General features: G+C 43.7%; 1 protein-coding gene across 6 annotated transcripts in view; it reads right to left on the bottom strand.

The window, feature by feature from the left end:
* Positions 1-20,464, bottom strand: part of C4_2H1orf21 (chromosome 4_2 C1orf21 homolog) — a 316,947-nt gene that overhangs the window by 212,550 nt on the left and 83,933 nt on the right. For 4 of the 6 annotated variants that reach the window (XM_069231635.1, XM_069231636.1, XM_069231631.1 and 1 more), the window contains one exon: positions 585-747. In XM_069231635.1, the coding sequence (XP_069087736.1) occupies positions 585-690 (106 nt within the window). In that variant the 5' untranslated portion in view covers positions 691-747. Of the gene's footprint in view, positions 1-584; positions 748-5,875; positions 5,933-20,464 lie in introns of all 6 variants that reach the window. The other 2 variants (XM_069231634.1, XM_069231632.1) reach the window with 1 other exon arrangement.

The raw sequence follows: 20,464 nt of genomic DNA, 5'->3' as shown, positions 1-20,464 counted from the left end.
CAGATTGAAAGCCAATCTGGCACAGGCAGCATCAGAATAAACCTGCGGCACTTGCAGTCTGATCCAAATAAAGCTTTGCGTGCATTCGGCGTTTACAAAACCCTTTTCCTCGGGACCTCTGCAACTCATAAACCTCGCTGCAATAAAGAGTGGGCGCTTTTTAATCAAGAAGAAAGAGGAAAGGTGGCGAACGCTAAAGGATGAGCGCTGCCTGCGTGGGTTGGCAGCACCATGAAGCAGATCATTTATCTTAAGCGAATCGACTGCAGCGTTGCTTTTTGTGCCTTAAACAGAAGTGAAATGGGATTCTTCATGCAAAGCAAAGTCAGACCAAGTCAAACAGCCCAGTAAGATGAGCACCTACAAAAGAGATCTAAGTGCATGTCACAGCCTTCAATTACAGCCGAGCTGAATCAGCCTTTCACTCGCCCGAAGCCGATAAAACACGCGCCGCTTAGATCACCATAAAGGCTATTCATGTAAACCAGTAAATAATACATTTCACGGCACCACCTGCATGTACATTTGGATACTGCGTGCTCACTGCAAAAGGTCACGGAGAGGGGAGGGGGCTGGGCACTTACCGCCGAAGGCGTCTCCGTTGTGGAAGTTCTTGCCCTTCTGCGTCTCCTCCTCGCTCTGCACGGTGGCGACATGCTTGGCGGAGGCGCAGCCCATCGCTCCGTGCATCCGCCGCAGCCCGCATCTCCTAGCGGCCGACCCCCATGCTGCTCGGCGGCCCTTCACCTGAGGGGACAGAGGCACACGTGAGGGGCAGGCTGGCACCGTCCCACCCCGGCGCCGCGCCACGCAGCACACGCAGCGCCCTCCCGCCCTGCCGTCGGGCCACGCCCAGCGCTCCGCCCACGGCCCCCTCTCCGGCGGGTCCCCGGGGCCGCAGGCACGGGCCCGAGGAGCCGCCCTCGAAGCCCCCGCCGCCCGGAGCAGCCTCCCTCCCGTGCACGTCTGTGCAACGAGGTGTTTCCTCACTGAACGGATTTAACCCCCTGCGCGCGGTTTACTAGTCGCAACCAAGATGCAGAAACGGCGAATGTGAGATAAACACACGCATGCCTGTCGGCTCCTTATCTACGAGCGAGACACTTTTTTTTTTTAAGTCAAAAAGGTTTATATTAGCAGTGTGCCGGAGATCCACTTAAAACGTCATTCACGCCAATTCAAATTAATGCAGATATTGAATTCTGATTTTATTCTAGAACACTTAGCTGTATTAACACACGGGGACTTAAAAAAAAAAATTAAAAAAAGGTAAAATGCTTAAGAAGGAGCTCTCTTTAAAATGAATGGACAAACAGTTTTTGGTGAGTAATATCTGTTAAGAAGGTGACCTCAATGAAGTCTATGGGGCTATTTGGTTTGTCAGGAGGGGAACTAGTAGGAGTCAAAAGACTAGCACTTGACAAACTGACAGAAATCTGACAGGCTTGGTGCTGTATCCAAATGTTGGCATATACCTAATGCATAGTGCGGTATACCTGAATAACGCCCTGTACCATCCCACTCGGAGGCAGCCCGCGCAGAGATAAGAGTCTGCTGCTCTGGCACTGATTTGGAGCTTGCAAGTTCAACTGGCACAAAGCGCCAGCTGGTACGTGACTTAAATGTGCAGAGGGCAGTGCCCCTCATACAACTAAGAGGCAGCACGCGCTCCCAGCCAACACTTCCGACACATGGCACGTGTCATCAGAGAGCATTCGCACTACATCTGCGTTTCCAGACGCAAAGTGCCTCGGGTGGCCAACTCTAGAGCTATTCCTGGAGAATGCCACCCTCCCTCAGTACTTCTTCGAGTATACGGATGTCACTTCCTATAAACATGGCTATATTCCTTATGTGCTACGCATGGGATTGAACCTGAGTTTTAGGCACACCTAATTTTAACAGAGAGAGAATAACAGAGTTTGCACAAGATTCCCTCGATGAGTTTAAGAGACGCTGTATGGATCAGAAGTTTGAACTTGCCAATCCACAAGTTACACAGCTTGTCAGTAATTGTTACTGGGCTTTCGAGACACATTGTGGAAGATACTATTTGGTTCAAAGATGAACTGTGGGTATTTTGGGGGTTACCAACACGCAGAAGATGAAGTAAAATGAAATTCTGCCTGATTATTACGGTCGGCCATTCCAGGGTTACATTTTTAGGTCTTGCCTAAAGACGATTTGAGACGTCCTGCCGAAAGTCCTCTTATTAACAATACCAATGGTTACAGTGGGACGTTGGTCTGTCCATTGTTTACCCTATTGTCGTTAGCCAACACCTTCGGAATTTAACGAAGTATGTATATCAAATATACTTACATAAAAAGAGGCATTCAGCCAGCCCTCTTCACCCATTGGTCTGTTGTGTTATTCGTATTTTTTCTTCCTCCTACTAGAGCATACAGCTCAGGGCAGTGGGACAGCCAGCTTAAGCCATTGGTTAACTGCCCTGTGAGTGACGTCATTCTGCTCTTTCACAGCAAGCACATCTGCACACAAAGTAGTTCCCTTTGCAGTCAGGGATTACTAATGCAATGTGTGCTTGTTGAGACCACAAAGTTGCTTAGCTGTTAGCCAATCTGTTCCTTATATATTAAGAGCCTGGCAGCTCATAAAACAATAAAGTTTAACAACAAAAACACAACAAAAAAAGAAGCATTGGCAAAGCCAAAAGGCATGTAAACAGCAAACCACTTGGCTTTGCAAAACATGTTTTCTTTTGCTTTCAGCACTCCATGATGCTGCATGCTGTTTTGCTCTCTCTTTCACGTGCTGCTTTTTACTGGTATCCATGTGCTCTGTAATGATTTATCTCAAACTCATCCAGTTTCCATTCTTCCTGATCATTTTTTTCACTTTTTTTCACTCCCCCACCCCACCAGCTCCTTCATTGCTCTCAAGCCCTTGCTCATGATTGCTACACCGCACTTAACAGCATCCAGTCCTGCTACTCTGTTACTCCCACATAGCTAATTATTCCCAATTTCCCATATGTTTTTTTTTGTTGTTCGTCGGACAGGATAGCTGCAACTTGTTATAGGGCCATTTCTTTCTTGGAAATGCACCCTTGCTCTCTCCACATTTTATTTTTAGGTCTGACTTGATAGCTGTCTGCTAGACATATTGCCAGTTCTTTACATTATACAAAGTAGGGCTTTGTCTCCACATAGCGGAGTATTACTCTCCCATCTCCTATGTTTGGCTATGTCATATCATTCCACCTTCTGGGAAGTGCTTTGATTACAATGCACGAGGGACTATTTTACATCTGAAAAGTATACTCAATCATCACCCTGTTTCTCACATTCAATTTTTATCCCTCATATTGCATTCTATACAAAAAGCAATTGCTTGTTTTAACTTTTTCCCCAACATTTGCAAATTAAATGGGGGAGTCTTTGATGTGATAAACACCACTGTGCGTGCAACACATGCTAACAGCTTTGTAAATGCTGGTGTTTCCATTAGCACATTAAAGCTGCATCTATTGGCTTTGCCAATACATTTCCTGCTCCAAGAGGGGAGTCCACCATCTTGGACAGTAAATTCAAAAATGTCTGCCACAGCATCATAAAGCACATGTGCGAGATGATGCATGTACATGTAAACATGATCACTTTGGGCCCAGCTATTTCTGTTTTGCCAATGCTGGACACTGGGGCGGCTCCTCCATTAGGGCAGAGAAGCGTCTGCTCCCCCTTCCACCCTCCACCAGCAGCAGAAGCTGCAAACCTTCCATCACGAATAAATAATAAACTAGGTTTACTGTCCCTTCATGGTGAAAGGGGCCCAGCCATGGAGGTGATGGGCAGTGAGGGGAGTGCACAGAGCATTCCCTTCAGAACCCATGGGTGTTTGGTCGGCCAGCCCCAGCAGGGCAGGCTGGGAGCCTGTGCCTTTATCCAGCGACGACGAGGGAGAGACGAGCGGCGCGGCAACGGAGGAGGTAAGGTTTTTTTTAATTAAATGTTGCCCGCCCCCATCCCCCCGTGCGCTGCTCCCGCCCCACCCGTTTACAGGTCAGCCAGCCGTGACTGGCTGAACAGCACTGCCAAAAACCAAAAGGTCAGTTAACCCCTTTTGACTTTGCCAACGCTTGTTGCATTTGGAGATCAGAGACCTTGGCATTGGTTATGGCTTCTCCGCTTAACCACACTTTGATTCTGGGCAAATCACCTAATTTCACTGTGCCTCTGTTCCAATGCATATGAACATAGTGAACAGCTATGTACATGAAAACCCACAGTGTTTATGAGAAATGCGAAAATAACACCTGCATTCTTCCTCCTGTCCAGGGCCCTTGGTGAACCACCACCTTATTCCTAAAACAGATGAATAATATCGCATGGAAGAGCGTTAAATATGTTGAAGACATCTGTATTTTTTTTAAAGTTTGAGATATCTTTGACTGAGAAAGCCAAATGTAAAGGGATGCTGCCCGAAAGCATGAGATTATTTAAACTCTGTTGACGCAGTCAGGCTACAAAATGTGAGGTTCTCTGTGAGAATCTGCATATGTATGGCTCCGGTCTTTATTCTGGAATGCAATCCACTTTTTAAGGGATCTGTGAACATGTCCACTAAGATTGTATCCTAACGTGCTATATGATGGATGAGATTACCTCACCCCCAACTCCATTTCAGGTACGGGCATTGCAGTGTGTTTTCAAATGACTTTTGGAGAAAAAAAACGCATGACCGCCCCTTGTTTTGTGTAGGAATTCACCCAGTAGGCAGGATTTATTGAAAGTAGATTCCGCCCTAGTGGTGGCGGGAGGGCAGAGCAAGAGTCCAGGTGACCTTACCCATTCATATTTTTGTCTTCCACCCACAATCCCCTGCGGTCTGCTTTGAGCCACTCTCCCCCTTTCTCCCCTTCCAGTCTTCTACAGCTCCAAGTCTCTATCCATTCATGAGAGGTGGAGACCGTATCCGCCCGGAACCAGGCGTGAGAGAGGCGGTCTGGATGAATGTGTGGATGGATGCAAGAGGCGTGCTGACGACAACTGTCACTGCAGTGTGTGTGGTTGCCACTGCTCTCGCCTGTCATGACAGGCGCTACTGTCAAGCACAACCAAGCAAACAGCAGAAAGCCCTGTCCCAGTAGAAAAATAATAAAACAAAAATACAAAATGTACTCGCTGCTTTTTATGAATAACTATAGCAATGATGACTAGATTAAATTCCTTATTCTCCTGCTGCATTGCATTTAAGGAGCAGTAAAAGTGGGGGCAATCGTAGAGGTTACAAGGGACGATAGCACTAATGATGAGGCTGTCAACACACAACCTCACCACACAATCTTATACACCAATGATGTAATCTGCGCGTCATTCATTAACATGCAAGGCCATGAGCAGTGCACAGGGCGAGTGGCTTGTGTGTGCACCACTGACAAACTGGGGAAGGTCTTTTTAGATCAAGTTTTGTCCATGAAATCCTTCAGGTTTAAAAAAATATATATACCGAGGTTTATCAAATGACCTTACTAGAGAACAAGCAAGTCCATTAACGAAAAACATTTCAGAGAATAAGTACCCGCATATTGTCAAAGGGTACCAAACTCATTAGCAAATAAAAAACAAGCATTTGCAATGCAACGGGTCTCGCGTTTGCTTGAGCTAGAGCAATTAGCATTGTAAACGCCTAACCGGATTTTTCTTAACACATACATTTGAAAATGAAATGTAAAACAGTTTCACGTAACTAACTGGACTTTTCTTGCCATATAAACTGAAAAGTAGAAGTTTCACATGAGCTGATGGCCACCATCAGTGCAAAGCAGACACAGAAAGGGAAATAAAAATTAACTTGCAGTGAAACCTATTGGCAAAAGTGCAATTATCCATGTAACCGTCGAAAGTGCAATTACCTATGTAACAGGATCGACGTCATGAAAAGCGCTCGACTTCTGCCCAGCGAGATCGCGCTGTGAAAAAAAAAAAAGAGAAAAAGTAGTCCAGAAACTGGGCGGAAAACACTGAGCCTCGTATGTTTTCAGTACTTGGTCGCTGCGCTCGAGGAGGGCTAAACACCGGAAAAGGTATGACATATGCATGCCTTTCACTAACGAAAGCAAGCAAATTTTAAAAGGCAAGCCCACAAAATAACTAAAGTGGCTGGCGTAATATAGGCGTGGTTATAAGCCCAAAGAGAGATTACAGCAGGATGAGAGCGCTTTGAGCTCGCTCCTAAAAACATGTTCTAGGGAAGTCTGGGCTGAGCCAGAACTGCAAAGTCGCAAACACTGTAATGTTACGTAATACATGTTTTGCTGCTTTTATTGCACAACATGCAGAGATTCAAAAATGCATATGTCACAATGGCCCGTGAAATATTTTCCATAATTTGCATGCATTCTATCATAGTGATAGCCTTAAACCACTCTGCAGACCTTTGCCACTGTTTAATGAACATTTTATTTATGAGAAGTAAACAAAAATTAAACGATCCGGTCCCAGCTGCTGCTCACTGTTAGCTGTGCATTGCAGAGAAAGGCTACAGCTACCTTCCTGCAGACAGCATCCCTCAAAGCAAAGCCTCAACATTGTCAGTTGCAGTGTTCTTTTCTTCTTACTACAGACGATGAAAAGCATAGCCCAGCATTTCACTTCCTGTTTTCACTAAACATTTCCCCGTTTGAAAAGATGTATTTACTCTCACTTCCCCCAAATAAATATGTAATATGCAAATACATAAAAGGTAACCAACTATACGCCTACGTCGCTATTTCAGGGTTCTAAAGGCATTTAGAAGCCTCCTGGCTTATGATGTCACCAGATCCATTCATTACTGCAGTCCACAGGTCGAGTTATGTGTTAATTCCATGGAACAGCATAACTGGAGAAATCACTACCACCACCTCACAGATTCCATCCTACAGTCGTGTTATATAAGAAAACAGCCGGTCTCGTTCTCACAAAGACAACTCAAGGTGATTTAGTGTCACCGGATGTAACTGCTCGTGCTTTGTTTCCAGCTAACTAAGTTATTCCCATCCAGGCATTAAGAGAATGAGCTAGCATAAACTATACTGGAGCTCTGCAGGCAGTAATATTCTATTTATCACATCACATTTAAAATACCGACAAGGGGACTGGTACACCGAGAAAATGACCCTCGTGAAACAATGTATGCCCCAGCTAACGCCCTACAGCAAACAATTGTACAAAATTTCACAACAGGACAGTTATCTTGGGGTAATGTCGACACAAGGTTTTGCTTGCTTCGAGGCGCGCCCGTTTTCCGTGTTGACATCAGATCTCTATATTTATTGGCAGGCCTTTACTTCAGTAAGGGGTTTTGCTGACTGACCTAGCTGACTACACTTTATTTTATATATAGAGAAAAAAAAAAAACTTTTAAAAACTGTCGAAAGAGTGGCTGCAAACATCACGAACGACATTGCCAACCATTAGGTTAAAGGAATACACAAAAATACAGACAAGACTCATCCATTTAAAATCGAGCCAACACTACTTTTCTGCTAGTGAGGATGTGCACCTGCAACGAAAAATAGAATGCTCACCTCCCTCACTGACTTGCACCCCCGTCGGGAGGCATGCTGCAGGAGAGGACAGGTTCACAACCATTTACTTTCCTATGCAGGAGGCTAAATATGTAAATAAAAATCTGTTTAGGTCTGCTGCTACAAATTCCTGAATACAGGAATACTTCAAAACATTAATTCCCATTTGTTTGTAATACATATTTGAATTGTTTCAAGTCTGTGAAAATGGTGAGTCAGTGTCAGTTTTCACTTTGGTAAGTCAGTGGCAGTTTTCACTGCGTTTTAAACTAACAGCCTATGTGCTCTGTCTGATTTACAACCTAACTTATTTCAAAATGTTGTAAACGTCAATGCTGACGCGTATAAGGCATACACAGCAACATTTTTTACAGATATAAATAAACATTTTAAATGTGTTTCGTCATTTCATTATTTTTAACTCAAAGTAAAAGATATTTTGAAGCACGTGCACATTCATGGACTGAGATGCATCTACTGAACAAAGCTAGTGGGGAAGAGGAGAACAAAAAATAAAGAAATATCCAACAAACCATTTTGAGGGACTCACTACCCATTGGAGCATAACATTTTTGGTTTTAAATAGATCTGTCTGCAAATGTTTCAGCATTTCTTAAAACATCTACTCCCACACATTTAAATTGAATATTTTTTTTAAAAAACGTTATCATCCTAATTCTCACTGTTTCAAAGCGAAGGCATTATTAAGCAAAAAAGGAGGGGTAGTTTGAGTAAACAGATGTGGAAAGCACATGCTGCACGTAGGTTGGTATGGTTTACACTCATTGACTATTTTAATCCCCTGTAAAAATATAATATGCCATAAATTACTTGGACAAAAACTAATACTTATTCTCACGTTTGTTAACTGGCTGGTTTTAGATTTGCACTAACACCTCAATGCTCCCTTGAGCTACTGGGCTGACGAGCTCTGGAGCAGGCACCAGCATGCCAGGAAAGAGGTACTGAAACCGGGGGATTTATGGCAGCATTCCCAGCACCCCGCAAATATGTTCTCTGCTGAAGAAGGGACTAACCCAGAAACACATGTGTCCAGAGATGCACAGTAAAGGCTGTACCTACTTAAAGGTGAAATATTTAAAAAGTAATGGAGTTCGTTTTTTGAAGATACTACATCTACCATGATGCAATGGGGCAGATTAATTGCTGGGATGTCAGGCAGGTGCGCTCCTAACTGTTTGTGACTTTAAAGGCTCCCTTGAGCTACTGGGCTGACGAGCTCTGGAGCAGGCACCAGCATGCCAGGAAAGAGGTACTGAAACCGGGGGATTTATGGCAGCATTCCCAGCACCCCGCAAATATGTTCTCTGCTGAAGAAGGGACTAACCCAGAAACACATGTGTCCAGAGATGCACAGTAAAGGCTGTACCTACTTAAAGGTGAAATATTTAAAAAGTAATGGAGTTCGTTTTTTGAAGATACTACATCTACCATGATGCAATGGGGCAGATTAATTGCTGGGATGTCAGGCAGGTGCGCTCCTAACTGTTTGTGACTTTAAAGGCTCCCTTGAGCTACTGGGCTGACGAGCTCTGGAGCAGGCACCAGCATGCCAGGAAAGAGGTACTGAAACCGGGGGATTTATGGCAGCATTCCCAGCACCCCGCAAATATGTTCTCTGCTGAAGAAGGGACTAACCCAGAAACACATGTGTCCAGAGATGCACAGTAAAGGCTGTACCTACTTAAAGGTGAAATATTTAAAAAGTAATGGAGTTCGTTTTTTGAAGATACTACATCTACCATGATGCAATGGGGCAGATTAATTGCTGGGATGTCAGGCAGGTGCGCTCCTAACTGTTTGTGACTTTAAAGGCTCCCTTGAGCTACTGGGCTGACGAGCTCTGGAGCAGGCACCAGCATGCCAGGAAAGAGGTACTGAAACCGGGGGATTTATGGCAGCATTCCCAGCACCCCGCAAATATGTTCTCTGCTGAAGAAGGGACTAACCCAGAAACACATGTGTCCAGAGATGCACAGTAAAGGCTGTACCTACTTAAAGGTGAAATATTTAAAAAGTAATGGAGTTCGTTTTTTGAAGATACTACATCTACCATGATGCAATGGGGCAGATTAATTGCTGGGATGTCAGGCAGGTGCGCTCCTAACTGTTTGTGACCTCAATGCTCAATTACTTCAGTAAGGCTTTAGATTCAACGACGGCTCTTACTCCAGCAAAGTGACTTTTGGGAGTCCCTCCCTTGTGTCTTGAACACAGAATGTTAGCTATCTGGATTAACAGAACTCTGTTGAAGCTGCAGTAGAAGAACTGTGCGGAATCAACTTGCTAGACTGCTGTTTGTGCTTGAAATATATGTTTTAATTTGAGGAAAATATTTGTGAATTTTTAGAACATATGTTCTCATTTTGTCTTGTCATGTACTTCCATAATTTCCATGAGAAAATCGAGAGATAAAACTATTTTTTCTCTCAAAGTTCTCACATCATAGCAAAGGAGCAGCATTTTTTTTACAACTCGCCACAATTCTGAAAATGGGCAAGATAGCACCAGCAAACAATTTGTATTTTGACAAAATATCTGTTATCACACTTTATTTTTGGTCCTTTTACAGACCGTCATAACCAGACATTCACTACAATGCATTTAAATAGGGCAAAAGTGGTAGAACCTTAGCACAAAAAATAACCACTTAAATAGTCCCATGAAAACACACAAACAGTTTTGCGAATATGAACCCAAATTTAAAGGGTCACATTTACTATAGCAATATTATCCAATGGGGAGGGCACTGCCAGGACATTATTAACCCGGGATTAGCTTTTTGCCCTCATGTTCTTCTTTTGTCGCTGTTTTTCTATATTTCTTTTCTTCTTTCTTCCTACTTTTTTGCCTTTCTCTCTCTTGGTCCAAGCTGATGATGAAAACGGAGTCCTGATCCCTAAAATGAGTGCCAGTGCCCACCACCAGCATATGTAAAGTACTGTTTACCCTTCTATTTATATTCCCAGCAAAGAAAAAAAGCATTTGCAATGCAATCGGTCTGGCATTTCCTCGAATTAGAGCTATTAGCGTTGTAAATTCCTAACTCGACTCTTCTTGCCACATAAATTGAAAATGAAAAGTAAGACAGTTGACATAAGTAAGCCAATTCAAAGCGCCATGACCGCCATGAGCATGATCGCAAAGGAGACCAACAAAAGGAAAAAGACGTTCGCTCAGTCAAACATATCGGCAATTGTGCAGTTCTTCATGTAACAGGGTCAGTCTGCAAGGCGGTAATAAAACCTCCCCAAGGTGGGACAAACGTAAAGCCCTGGGGAGGTTTTGTTACTGCTTTGCAGGCTTGATTAAGAATTACCTGTGAAATGGTTTCTGTATCTAGCATTTTCATTGGAGATAGCAACATTGGTTCTTACTAATCTCCTGTAATTTAACCCAGAGTCTGTGCCAGGGAATAAGATCAAAAGCAGCCGTGAAGTCAAGAAATGCTACATATAACAGCATTTTTGAAGTACCATGGTTATGGATTTTGTGCAAAAAAATAAATATCTGATCAAAAGTGGAAAGGTTTTCTCGGAACCCACCTTGGATCCTGTCTTCTGATGCAGCGAGTCTGATCCAGGAAAAATATTTAGATTCCATGTCAAGGAGGCTATAAAAAGTTTGCTTTTTTCCCCATTTTCTTTAATCCAGAGGGATGATTACACTATTTCTCCAGGAAGGGGAACATAGGAGTGACGAAGCAAATTCCATGAGTGCTGGAATTGAAGAGTTTTTTAACCTCCAGTCTGGGCATTGTTTGAATACTTCAGCTGGTATGATGTTTGGCCCTCGTGCTTTTCCCTTTGCGAGATCCTTTACTGCAGCCTGCATATTATCCTCTCTGGAAATTTCTTCAAATAATTGTCTTTTGCGGACAAGATTTATCTCTATTTCATGGTTCTCCGCCAGAGGTGCTAAAGTTGTTTTTGGGTCATAATGTTGAGTACCAGGTCAAAAAAAGTTGGAGAAATGTTTCATCCAATCATCTTCCAAGCTGCTAGCCTCAAGGACACTCCTATTCACCCCTATGATTTGACCAGTCATGTTTCAGGTGGACTTCATGTCTTTTTTTTATTTATTTTTTAAGTGCGCTTGTTCTACTGAAAACCACTTAGTTTCAAGGGCTGCTTGATTCAAGCATGATCTGGCTTTCTTGATTTTTTCTGGTAAGTATGGGAGCGTATTCTTCTTCTTTAAGATATTTATACTCATCGGTGATTCACTTCATAGAGAGCACACTACAACGTTCCTAAAGTAATGATTCCTCAAGTTCTAACAACATAATTTGCTGATAAAAAAAGATCTGCCCCTGCCCACTATCCCAGCACAAGTCACTTAACCTCCAGGCATTTGAGGAAAAAAAAAACAATTAGCATATTTTAGCTCTTTGCTATTGCTCTTGACCGTTGTCCTTTTCCATTTTAGGTCTTGCCTGCCAGACAAGCTGTCTAGTTGTAAAAGACCTATTATGGGCTTACCAAGAACTTCTTTGGCTAACAGCCCACCATTGCTTATTTGTTGGCGTCATTACTCATTTGCTTTCTTCTTGTTCAATGGCTTGCCTTCCTTTTCTTGCATTTGTCTATCCTCTGCAGCATAGCCTCATTACCACCCCTTTTTTTTTTTTTTTTTTTTTTAGTTAAGTCCTCAATGTGTTTTCCAACTTGTGTGCTTCTCCACGTACCAAACTCCCCGCTCTCAAGTGTTGCCCCCTACCCCTTGTGCTTCTCCTCTCCTCCATGTATTACTCTTTCCCTTGAATGCTGCTTTTCCTCTCCTTCCCACCTAGCTTCACTTTTATTTTATCTACCTTGGACCTGCTTCAATATTTCACCCTCCCCAACCTCTCCTCCTGTGGTATTTTATTTTTATTATTATATTTGCTTTTTTTTTTTTTTTTTTTTAAAGTTGGGTCACGCAGCAAATAGTTAAACACTTTTGCAGTAGTTTTTTTTTATTTTATTTTTTAATTGGGTCAAGTCTGCAATAGAATGAACTAGCACATGTGTATCGCTTGAAAGACGCTGTTGTATTTAAAAAAGGGCGTGGAGCCCGCCTGTTGCTTATCTGTTGGCTTGTGTGGTACTCTTCTTTACAGCCTCGCAGTTGGTCACGGATGACATATCATCATTTGCATTCCTGCCTGTGGAGCAGGGGCCATGCACTAATTAATTCAACTTAATCACTGCCCATCCACTGCTCCCGACGTAACTGACATACTATTTTTGCTCTTTTTAACTTTTAGTGCCCTGCAAACAGAAGGCGTGTGACTTGCAAAAGTGTACTGGGCAAGTTAAACAAAATTGCAAAGTTCTAGTTTCTATAGTTAACATTGTATTTGATTTTGCCAAGTCTTCTTTTCTCACTTTGCACTCATGTTTTGTTTGTGCTTGTGGGCACTGTTCTCTAAAGATTACTATTATGTTCTTATAAATACTGTAAAGCAATATTGTTTCATTCGTATGTGTAATTATCAAAATTATACTTTAACACATAATTGTGCAGTACAGTCCAAACCATCTAACTCCAATCCAATCTGCCCTACTCCAATCCAAACCACTCTCCCCAATACACTCCAATTCACTGCGCTCCAATCCACCTCACTCCTATCTGCCCCACTCCAATCCAAAACAATCAGCTCCAGTCCGAAACAATCTACCCCAATCCAGTACAGCAATCCAAAACAATCTGTCCCACTCCAATCCAAAACAATCTGACCTGCTACACTCGGTCTGCCCACCACACTCCCAGTCTGCTGCAAAAAATCCGCCACACTCTAATCTTCCCAACCCACCCCAATCTGCACCGATCCAAAACAATCTGCCCACTCCAAATTGCCCCACTCCAATCTGCCCCGCTCCAACCCACTGCAATCTGCCCCGCTCCAACCCACTGCAATCTGCCCCGCTCCAACCCACTATAATCTGCCCGCTCCAATCCAAAATAATCTGCCCCCCCTCCAATCCAAAACAATCTGCCCCCCCTCCAATCCAAAACAATCTGCCCCCCTCCAATCCAAAACAATCTGCCCCCCCCTCCAATCCAAAACAATCTGTCCCCCCCTCCAATCCAAAACAATCTGCCCCCCCCTCCAATCCAAAACAATCTGCCCCCCCTCCAATCCAAAACAATCTGCCCTGCTCTAATCCAACGTACCCCAGTACAATCCACCACAATCTAACCCAACTCACTCCAGTCCAACCCACCCCACTACATTCCAGCCCGCCCTAGGCCAACCCACCTCACTCTAATCCAACCCATCCCACTCCAATTCACCACATTCCAACATAACCCAATGCACTTCACTCCAAACCAACCCATCCCAATCCAATCTAACCGAATTCACTCCAGTCCACCACCTCACTCAAGTCCATCCAACTCCAATCCACCTTTATCCACCCAGTCTAATCCAGTTCACCTTAATCCACCCCACACAAATCCAATCCATTGACCTTAACACCAGTCTAATCCACCCCAGTCCCATCATCCCACCACAGGTCAATCCACGCCACTACTATCCAATCCACCCCAAGCAATCCAATCCACCCCAATCCATTCCTGTCCACCCAACTCCAATCCAACTCATGCGACTTCAATGCACCCACCTCAATGCATTCTACCTCACTTCAATCCGCCCTACTACACCCCACCGTAAATACAGCCCACCTCACTACAATTCACCCCATCCAGTCCACTCCATTTAATACACCCCACTCCAATCCACTCAAATCCAACCCACTCTTACCCAATTCACCATAACCCACTCCGGTCCAATACATTCCACCTTAAGCCAACCCACTCCTACTCCATCCACCCCACACCAATCCAATCCACCCCACCACAACAATCCAATCCACCCAACTCAACTCACTCTAGTCCACCATACTCCAATCCCCTCCTCAACTCCAATCTAATCCACTCCAGTTCACCCACACCACCCACTGCAAAAAAAAATAATTTCACTCCAATACACTCCAACCCAATCCACCCACCCCACTCAATTCCAACCCACGCCACCTTATTCAACCCCAATCCAATCCACTCCAGTCCAGTCCAATCCACCTCAGCCTACTCCAGTCCACCCCACTTCAGTGCAATCTACCCCACTCCATTTCACCCCACCTCAATACAATCCACCCACCCCAATCGAGTCCATCCCACTCCAAACTACCCCACTTCAATCCATTCAACTCCGTTTCACACCACTCCCCCTCCAATTCACTCCACCCATTCCAGTAGGGTCCAATCCACCTCACTCAACCCCAATCCAATCCACCCTAGTTCAATCCATCCCACTCCAATCCATCTAGCCCACCCCACTCCACTCCACTCCACTCCACTCCAATCAGGCCTAATCCACCCCACTCTACTTCACTAAAACCACCCCAATCCAATCCACCCCACCTCGGTCACTTCGGTCCAATCCACCCACCACAATCAAACCTAACTATGTCACTCCAGTCCACATCACCCATTTCAATCCACACCACTCTACTTCAATCCACCCTATTCTACACCAATCCACCCGACCACCTCAATCCACTCCAACCCACCCCACCCTATTCCAACCCATGCCACTCCACCACACTCTGCCATTGAACTCGGTTCTCTTCCACTCAACTCTACGAAACGACTCTCCCTTCTCCACACCACTATCTTTTAGCTATGCTGAACAGCAGCCACACTGATGTAACACTTTCCAAAAACACATTGCCAAATTCAATAGCTGTTATATAGGAAAAACCTATTGTCTTTCCCCAATGTTTTTTTTTTTTTTTAAAGTTTATCTTAAATCAGAAAATTAACACAAAACAAAATGGTATCCCGTGTTATTTTGTAGCCATCCACCTCTGTGGGAACGCAGTCCCATTCACTCATTAAGTGTGCGCACATATGCCTACGAAATGACATGGCCAGCTTTTGCATCAACACACCTTGTATAATATTTTATAATATTTTGTCACAGTTTGCACAGTATTGGCAAATAGCATTAACAGTCAATAGTTTCAAAAGGTGAGACGTACTGGCTTTGTCAATGCTCGTTGTTTTAATTTATCTGTAAACTGCAGAGCTTCGTTCTCAATACCAAAACAGGTAATGTCCTCAGGAGAAGTACATGAGGAGAGGTCTCCGTTCGTGTGTGTGTGTCGTTTTTTTTTCTCCTTGAGGGTAGTGTAGCACTAGCCCTGAATTCGGGCCTCAGAGAAGCCTGCATTCTACCCATTTTAAAAACCTCATGCAAACAGCACTAACTAATTCTGTATTAAAGCGCGCACTTACAAATTCAATATGTTTAGTGTTGACACTCAGACACTGACAGAAATAAATAAAATATCTGCTGCAGTGCAAAGAGTTAAAAACAAGGGTTTGCTTTGTATATCCAGTTTTTGGATGGGAAATAGTGAGATGCCTGATCACAGAGGGTACTTCTTTAGATGCAAAATAACCCTTTACAACCAAACAGACAAATGAGGCTGAAATACTCTCGTGGGATGAACCAAGATGTGATGGGGAATGTCCCCAGCCAGCCAGTAACTGAAAGTTCCTAAGCCATGAATTCAATGGCTAAAGGAGGCGGGCCGAAGCCTCTAAGTATGTATGGAGTATACATGCCAGATATGACCGGAGCAAGCGTCACTACACCTCAAGTCTAAAAACAAGAAGTGTGATTTACAGAAAATTCAAACAAGACTGGAAAACACGCTGCAACGAAAAAGAAAACAGCAGAGAAGCGGGAACCACCGACTGAAGAGGAAAATGTGCTTAAAAACATCCTCCGACTGGCGCTCTGGCAAACTAACTGCGTATCAAACACGGCGGTGATGTCTTGAACGGTCTTCGTTGAGGTATTACGCTCTGCGACTCGGGTAAATAAAGCAATAAACACAATTATTTATAAAATATAGATGAACGCTTGTGGAGCCTCCTCGGCAGCAGCCACACTCCCTTGTGCCTTTCCTTCAATCACTGCTCTCTATCAGAGCCGGCGTGGACCTTCAAAACATGCGCATAAAGATGGTTATTTACCTTTGGGCTAATAATGCGTTTGTCGAAGGGCAGCAGACGTCTGCTGACGTAACCGCGCTTCCAATGTTTTGTCTGCTCAACAAACGTGTACCACAGCCTTGCAAGCATCAGAGCCACAACTACACCTTGAGAGCACTTGAGGAGGCAGCATTAGTTTATCATTCAAATATTCCACAATACCACTGTACTGGCTATTAGGAACAAAAATTTGCAATGCAATAAGTCTCGCATTTGCTTGAGTTAGTGCTAATGTAAATTCATAACTGGACTTTTCTTGCTACATAAATTGAAAATGAAAAGTAAAACAGTTGACATAAGCGAGCCGATTCAAAGTGCCATGGCCGCCATGAGTGTGAAGGAGAGACACAAAAGGAAAAAGAAGCTTGCTCGCAGTCAAACGTACGAGCAATCGTGCAATTATCCATGTAACAGGGTCGATGTCCAAGGCGGTAAGCAAACCGCCCCAAGGAGGGATAAACGTAAAGCATTTACCATTGATAACAAAGGATTTTTGAAAGGCAAGCCCACGAACAATTGATAGTGATGGGTGTTCGCTGGGCGTGTTTAAAAGTCCACAGATAGATTATAACAGGTCAGAGCGCTTGCACGCTAGACCTAAAAATAGATACTACAGTACCTGTAAATTTGATAGTAATGCTGCTAACTCCTGCTACACTTTATCCACATTGAAGTATAGGTCTTTCGTCTACATCACAACTTCACTCTTTGCCCCACCCACTCCTGGCTCCCATTGGAGTGCAGTAAGGTATGAGCGCATCGTTCTCTCAGCTGGTTGGCTAAATGACCCATGATTTAGTTAACCGGATCATTTGCACGAAGCCAGTCAGCAAGTTAATCCGAGTCACTCTGTATGCTGTGTCATAAGGAAGGGTAATGAAAACTAAAAACAGACCAAACATTAAACAAGGGTTGGTGGCATGATAAAAACAAGCAGCTGGCCAGCACCTGCACCTTCCCCAGTGCTGATTCTCCTGCTGCTCCTCTGACACAGGCTTGCAGGAAACCCATGGCCTGGACACACCCTCTCATGATGCTATGTGGGATTGAGGAGAGGTGAAGCTTAGGACACGAGTGACGTGAGGCTCGCCCACAAAAATGAACAAGGCAAATATAAATGTAAATAGAGATTACGCAGAACAAAAATGAAAATAAATAATGGATTGCTGGCCCCACCTTGAGCTCCTTCGTAGACGTATTCATAAAAAACTCCGGTTAGATGAGACTGGATTCAAAGCACCGACTTCAGACAGACAACAGAAGCTAAATAAAAAAGTAGTATGCCAAAACTAAAACATATGGCTGGTAGTGAAATAATACATGTAGCAGGGGCAGTCTCCAGGCCAGGTACAAACCAGCCAAAAGGCAGGACAAATGTAAGTGTTCACCAACTAAACCAAAGGAATTTCGAAAAGCAGAAGTAACAAATTAAAAGCGGTGAGCATGTTAAAAGCCCACAGAGGAACTACTGCGTGTCTCAAAGATAGCACATGTGCGCTGCCTAGGCTCGACTTAAAAAGGATCAAGTTATCTGGCCTAGCGTCGACGTCTAGATTTGAGACCAGGCTTTCTCTGCACCAATCTGCAATTCAGCCACAGGAGTCCCCTAGTAAGGACAGGTAGCCCATGACTTACTAGTAACTTTCCAGCAACTTGTAAATAGCTTTCCAGTGAGCAGCACAGCATACTATGCTAAAAGCTTTTGATTGTTTGAAATAATATATGTGTACCAAAATTATGAGTAATTTTCATCTTGAATACACAGTGTATTATGAGAACTAATGGGCTGATATTTGGAGAAAACTGGTTAATTTCTAAAATATATTTAAAGCCGATATCTGAGTAAGAAGTTGTGTGGGGTTGCAGAGGCGTATTACCAATATCATTACTTTTGTGACAAGGGCGTCACTGATGTGGCTGTAATGTATTACCCATGTACAGACATTCCAAATTGACAAAGCCTTTTTTTTTTTTTAGATTTCTGCTGGCAACTTTGTCTGATACACTGAGGTGAGCACTACTAACAATCTTACATTTGGTGGCCACTAATGTAATGTTGTCTAATGTGGGCACTGTTATAACACTAGTAATATTGGTAGCTTGGGTTGATTTTCATTAAACATAAGTAGCTCCTATTATAGAAAAGGTTGGCGACCCCTTTCCCAAAACAATTTCCAATTTCATTACCAGCAAAAGTAACACACCACCACCTATACCAAAACCACCACAATACCATCATCATCAACACACTACCTCTAGCTGAACACCCCCATAATTATCACTCCACCAACAACAAGGCCACACATAGAAATACCACCACTACCACAATACAAATGCTACCAACATTACTATCACCAAGCAGTTGCAAAGACAAGTGGTTTGGTTTTGAACCGCTAGAGCATGGATTAACATTTCTGCAGGACGAGGTTTGCATTTATTATCACAAAAGAGCCTATTGCGTCCCTTTGTAAACGCTTGTTTTCTTTGTGTTCCCTGTACGTAATTTAAACTTTTCAAAAGGAGACAAACTTACATTTTAGTTGCAATTCAGGATCATTCTCTAATATAGCAACTCCGTTTTGCAGGATGTGAGAGAGAGAGAGAGAGAGAGAGAGAAAAAAAAAAAAAAAAAAAATCTGGCTCGTCTGCAGCTCATCCTCAAACTGGGACGGAGAATCAGGCCAGAACCAGACCTTAAAACCAAGGCTGGCTACAAATGCCTGGTTTACCTACCTAGGATTCTGGAACACATGGTGATGCCCACAACTTCACAGGTGGGGAATCGTCCTGAGACCTATTCAATTAACCATCAATTCTTCCCACCACCCATCTATGCAAGGTGGGACCTTAACCCCCTCAAATGACAGAGACAAGCTAATGACATTCATTTGTAAGAAAAAATAACTATTCTGAGGTCGTATTAATTATAATTCAGAAACACAACAATAAAAAGTTTCATAGCATTCTTGCATATTATTAACAATATGTACTTCACTTCATTGGAGATAACCAATTCATAGAATCTCCTAACAACAGCTCTCGAAGATGCCCTTGTTGACCACCCCCAGTCACCTATGGCATCGACTATTCCAACCGACTCTGGGGCAGTGTAACACCAGAGGCCCCAACTCCAAAAGTTGCACATCACAAGGCAAACTCACATACCCCTTCGCGATAGAGGGACCGTGGGCCAGCATGAACTCTGGACCCCCGAAAACAACCATTCCTGAGTCAACCCAAAGAAGGGATCCCCCCCAGCACCCAATGGGAGATTGGCCTGAGCAACAAGGCCATACCTTGGTCCCCTGGCACAGTGACAATCTTCTGACATCCCCATGGCAACATAATGGAGCACCTTAGGAGGCTATGGACAAACGCTGTAGCAGGACCCCCCAGCCCTTCTTCATATACCACAGTACCGCAGTCCCAGTCTGAGTCAAAGACTTTCAATACCATCTTGAATTTACCTGCACTTCTGTTCCTGATGCCAAGGATGTCTACCTGCTTTACATGACTCATTCCCTGCCAGAACCCCCTCTTTTGCCCCAAAAGGGACCTTTCTATAGGGATGGGCTAGTGGGAAAAGAGTGAACACTTTGCTGCCCCATCACCTGCTGTTGCCCCTGGTCCATGTACCCAACGATTCTGTTTCCCAATGTCAAAGGTGACAGGCTCATTGTGCCCCACTATCCCTTTGCATTTTGATACGGGCAGTTCTATTTTCCAAAAATATTGCCACAGTAAAAGAATCATCAGTCAGTCAAGAAAGAGTGTAATGCAGTAAATGTCTGTGCCCTTAAACATACATTTACTGCCAACCTTCATTGTTTACAAATATTTATACCTAGATCAGATACTTACACC

This window comes from Pleurodeles waltl, chromosome 4_2 (assembly GCF_031143425.1).
Source record: "Pleurodeles waltl isolate 20211129_DDA chromosome 4_2, aPleWal1.hap1.20221129, whole genome shotgun sequence".
NCBI classification, from domain to species: Eukaryota; Metazoa; Chordata; class Amphibia; order Caudata; family Salamandridae; genus Pleurodeles; species Pleurodeles waltl.
The sequence above is the reverse complement of the archived record's forward strand: the minus strand, read 5'-3'. Positions and strand labels throughout refer to the sequence as shown.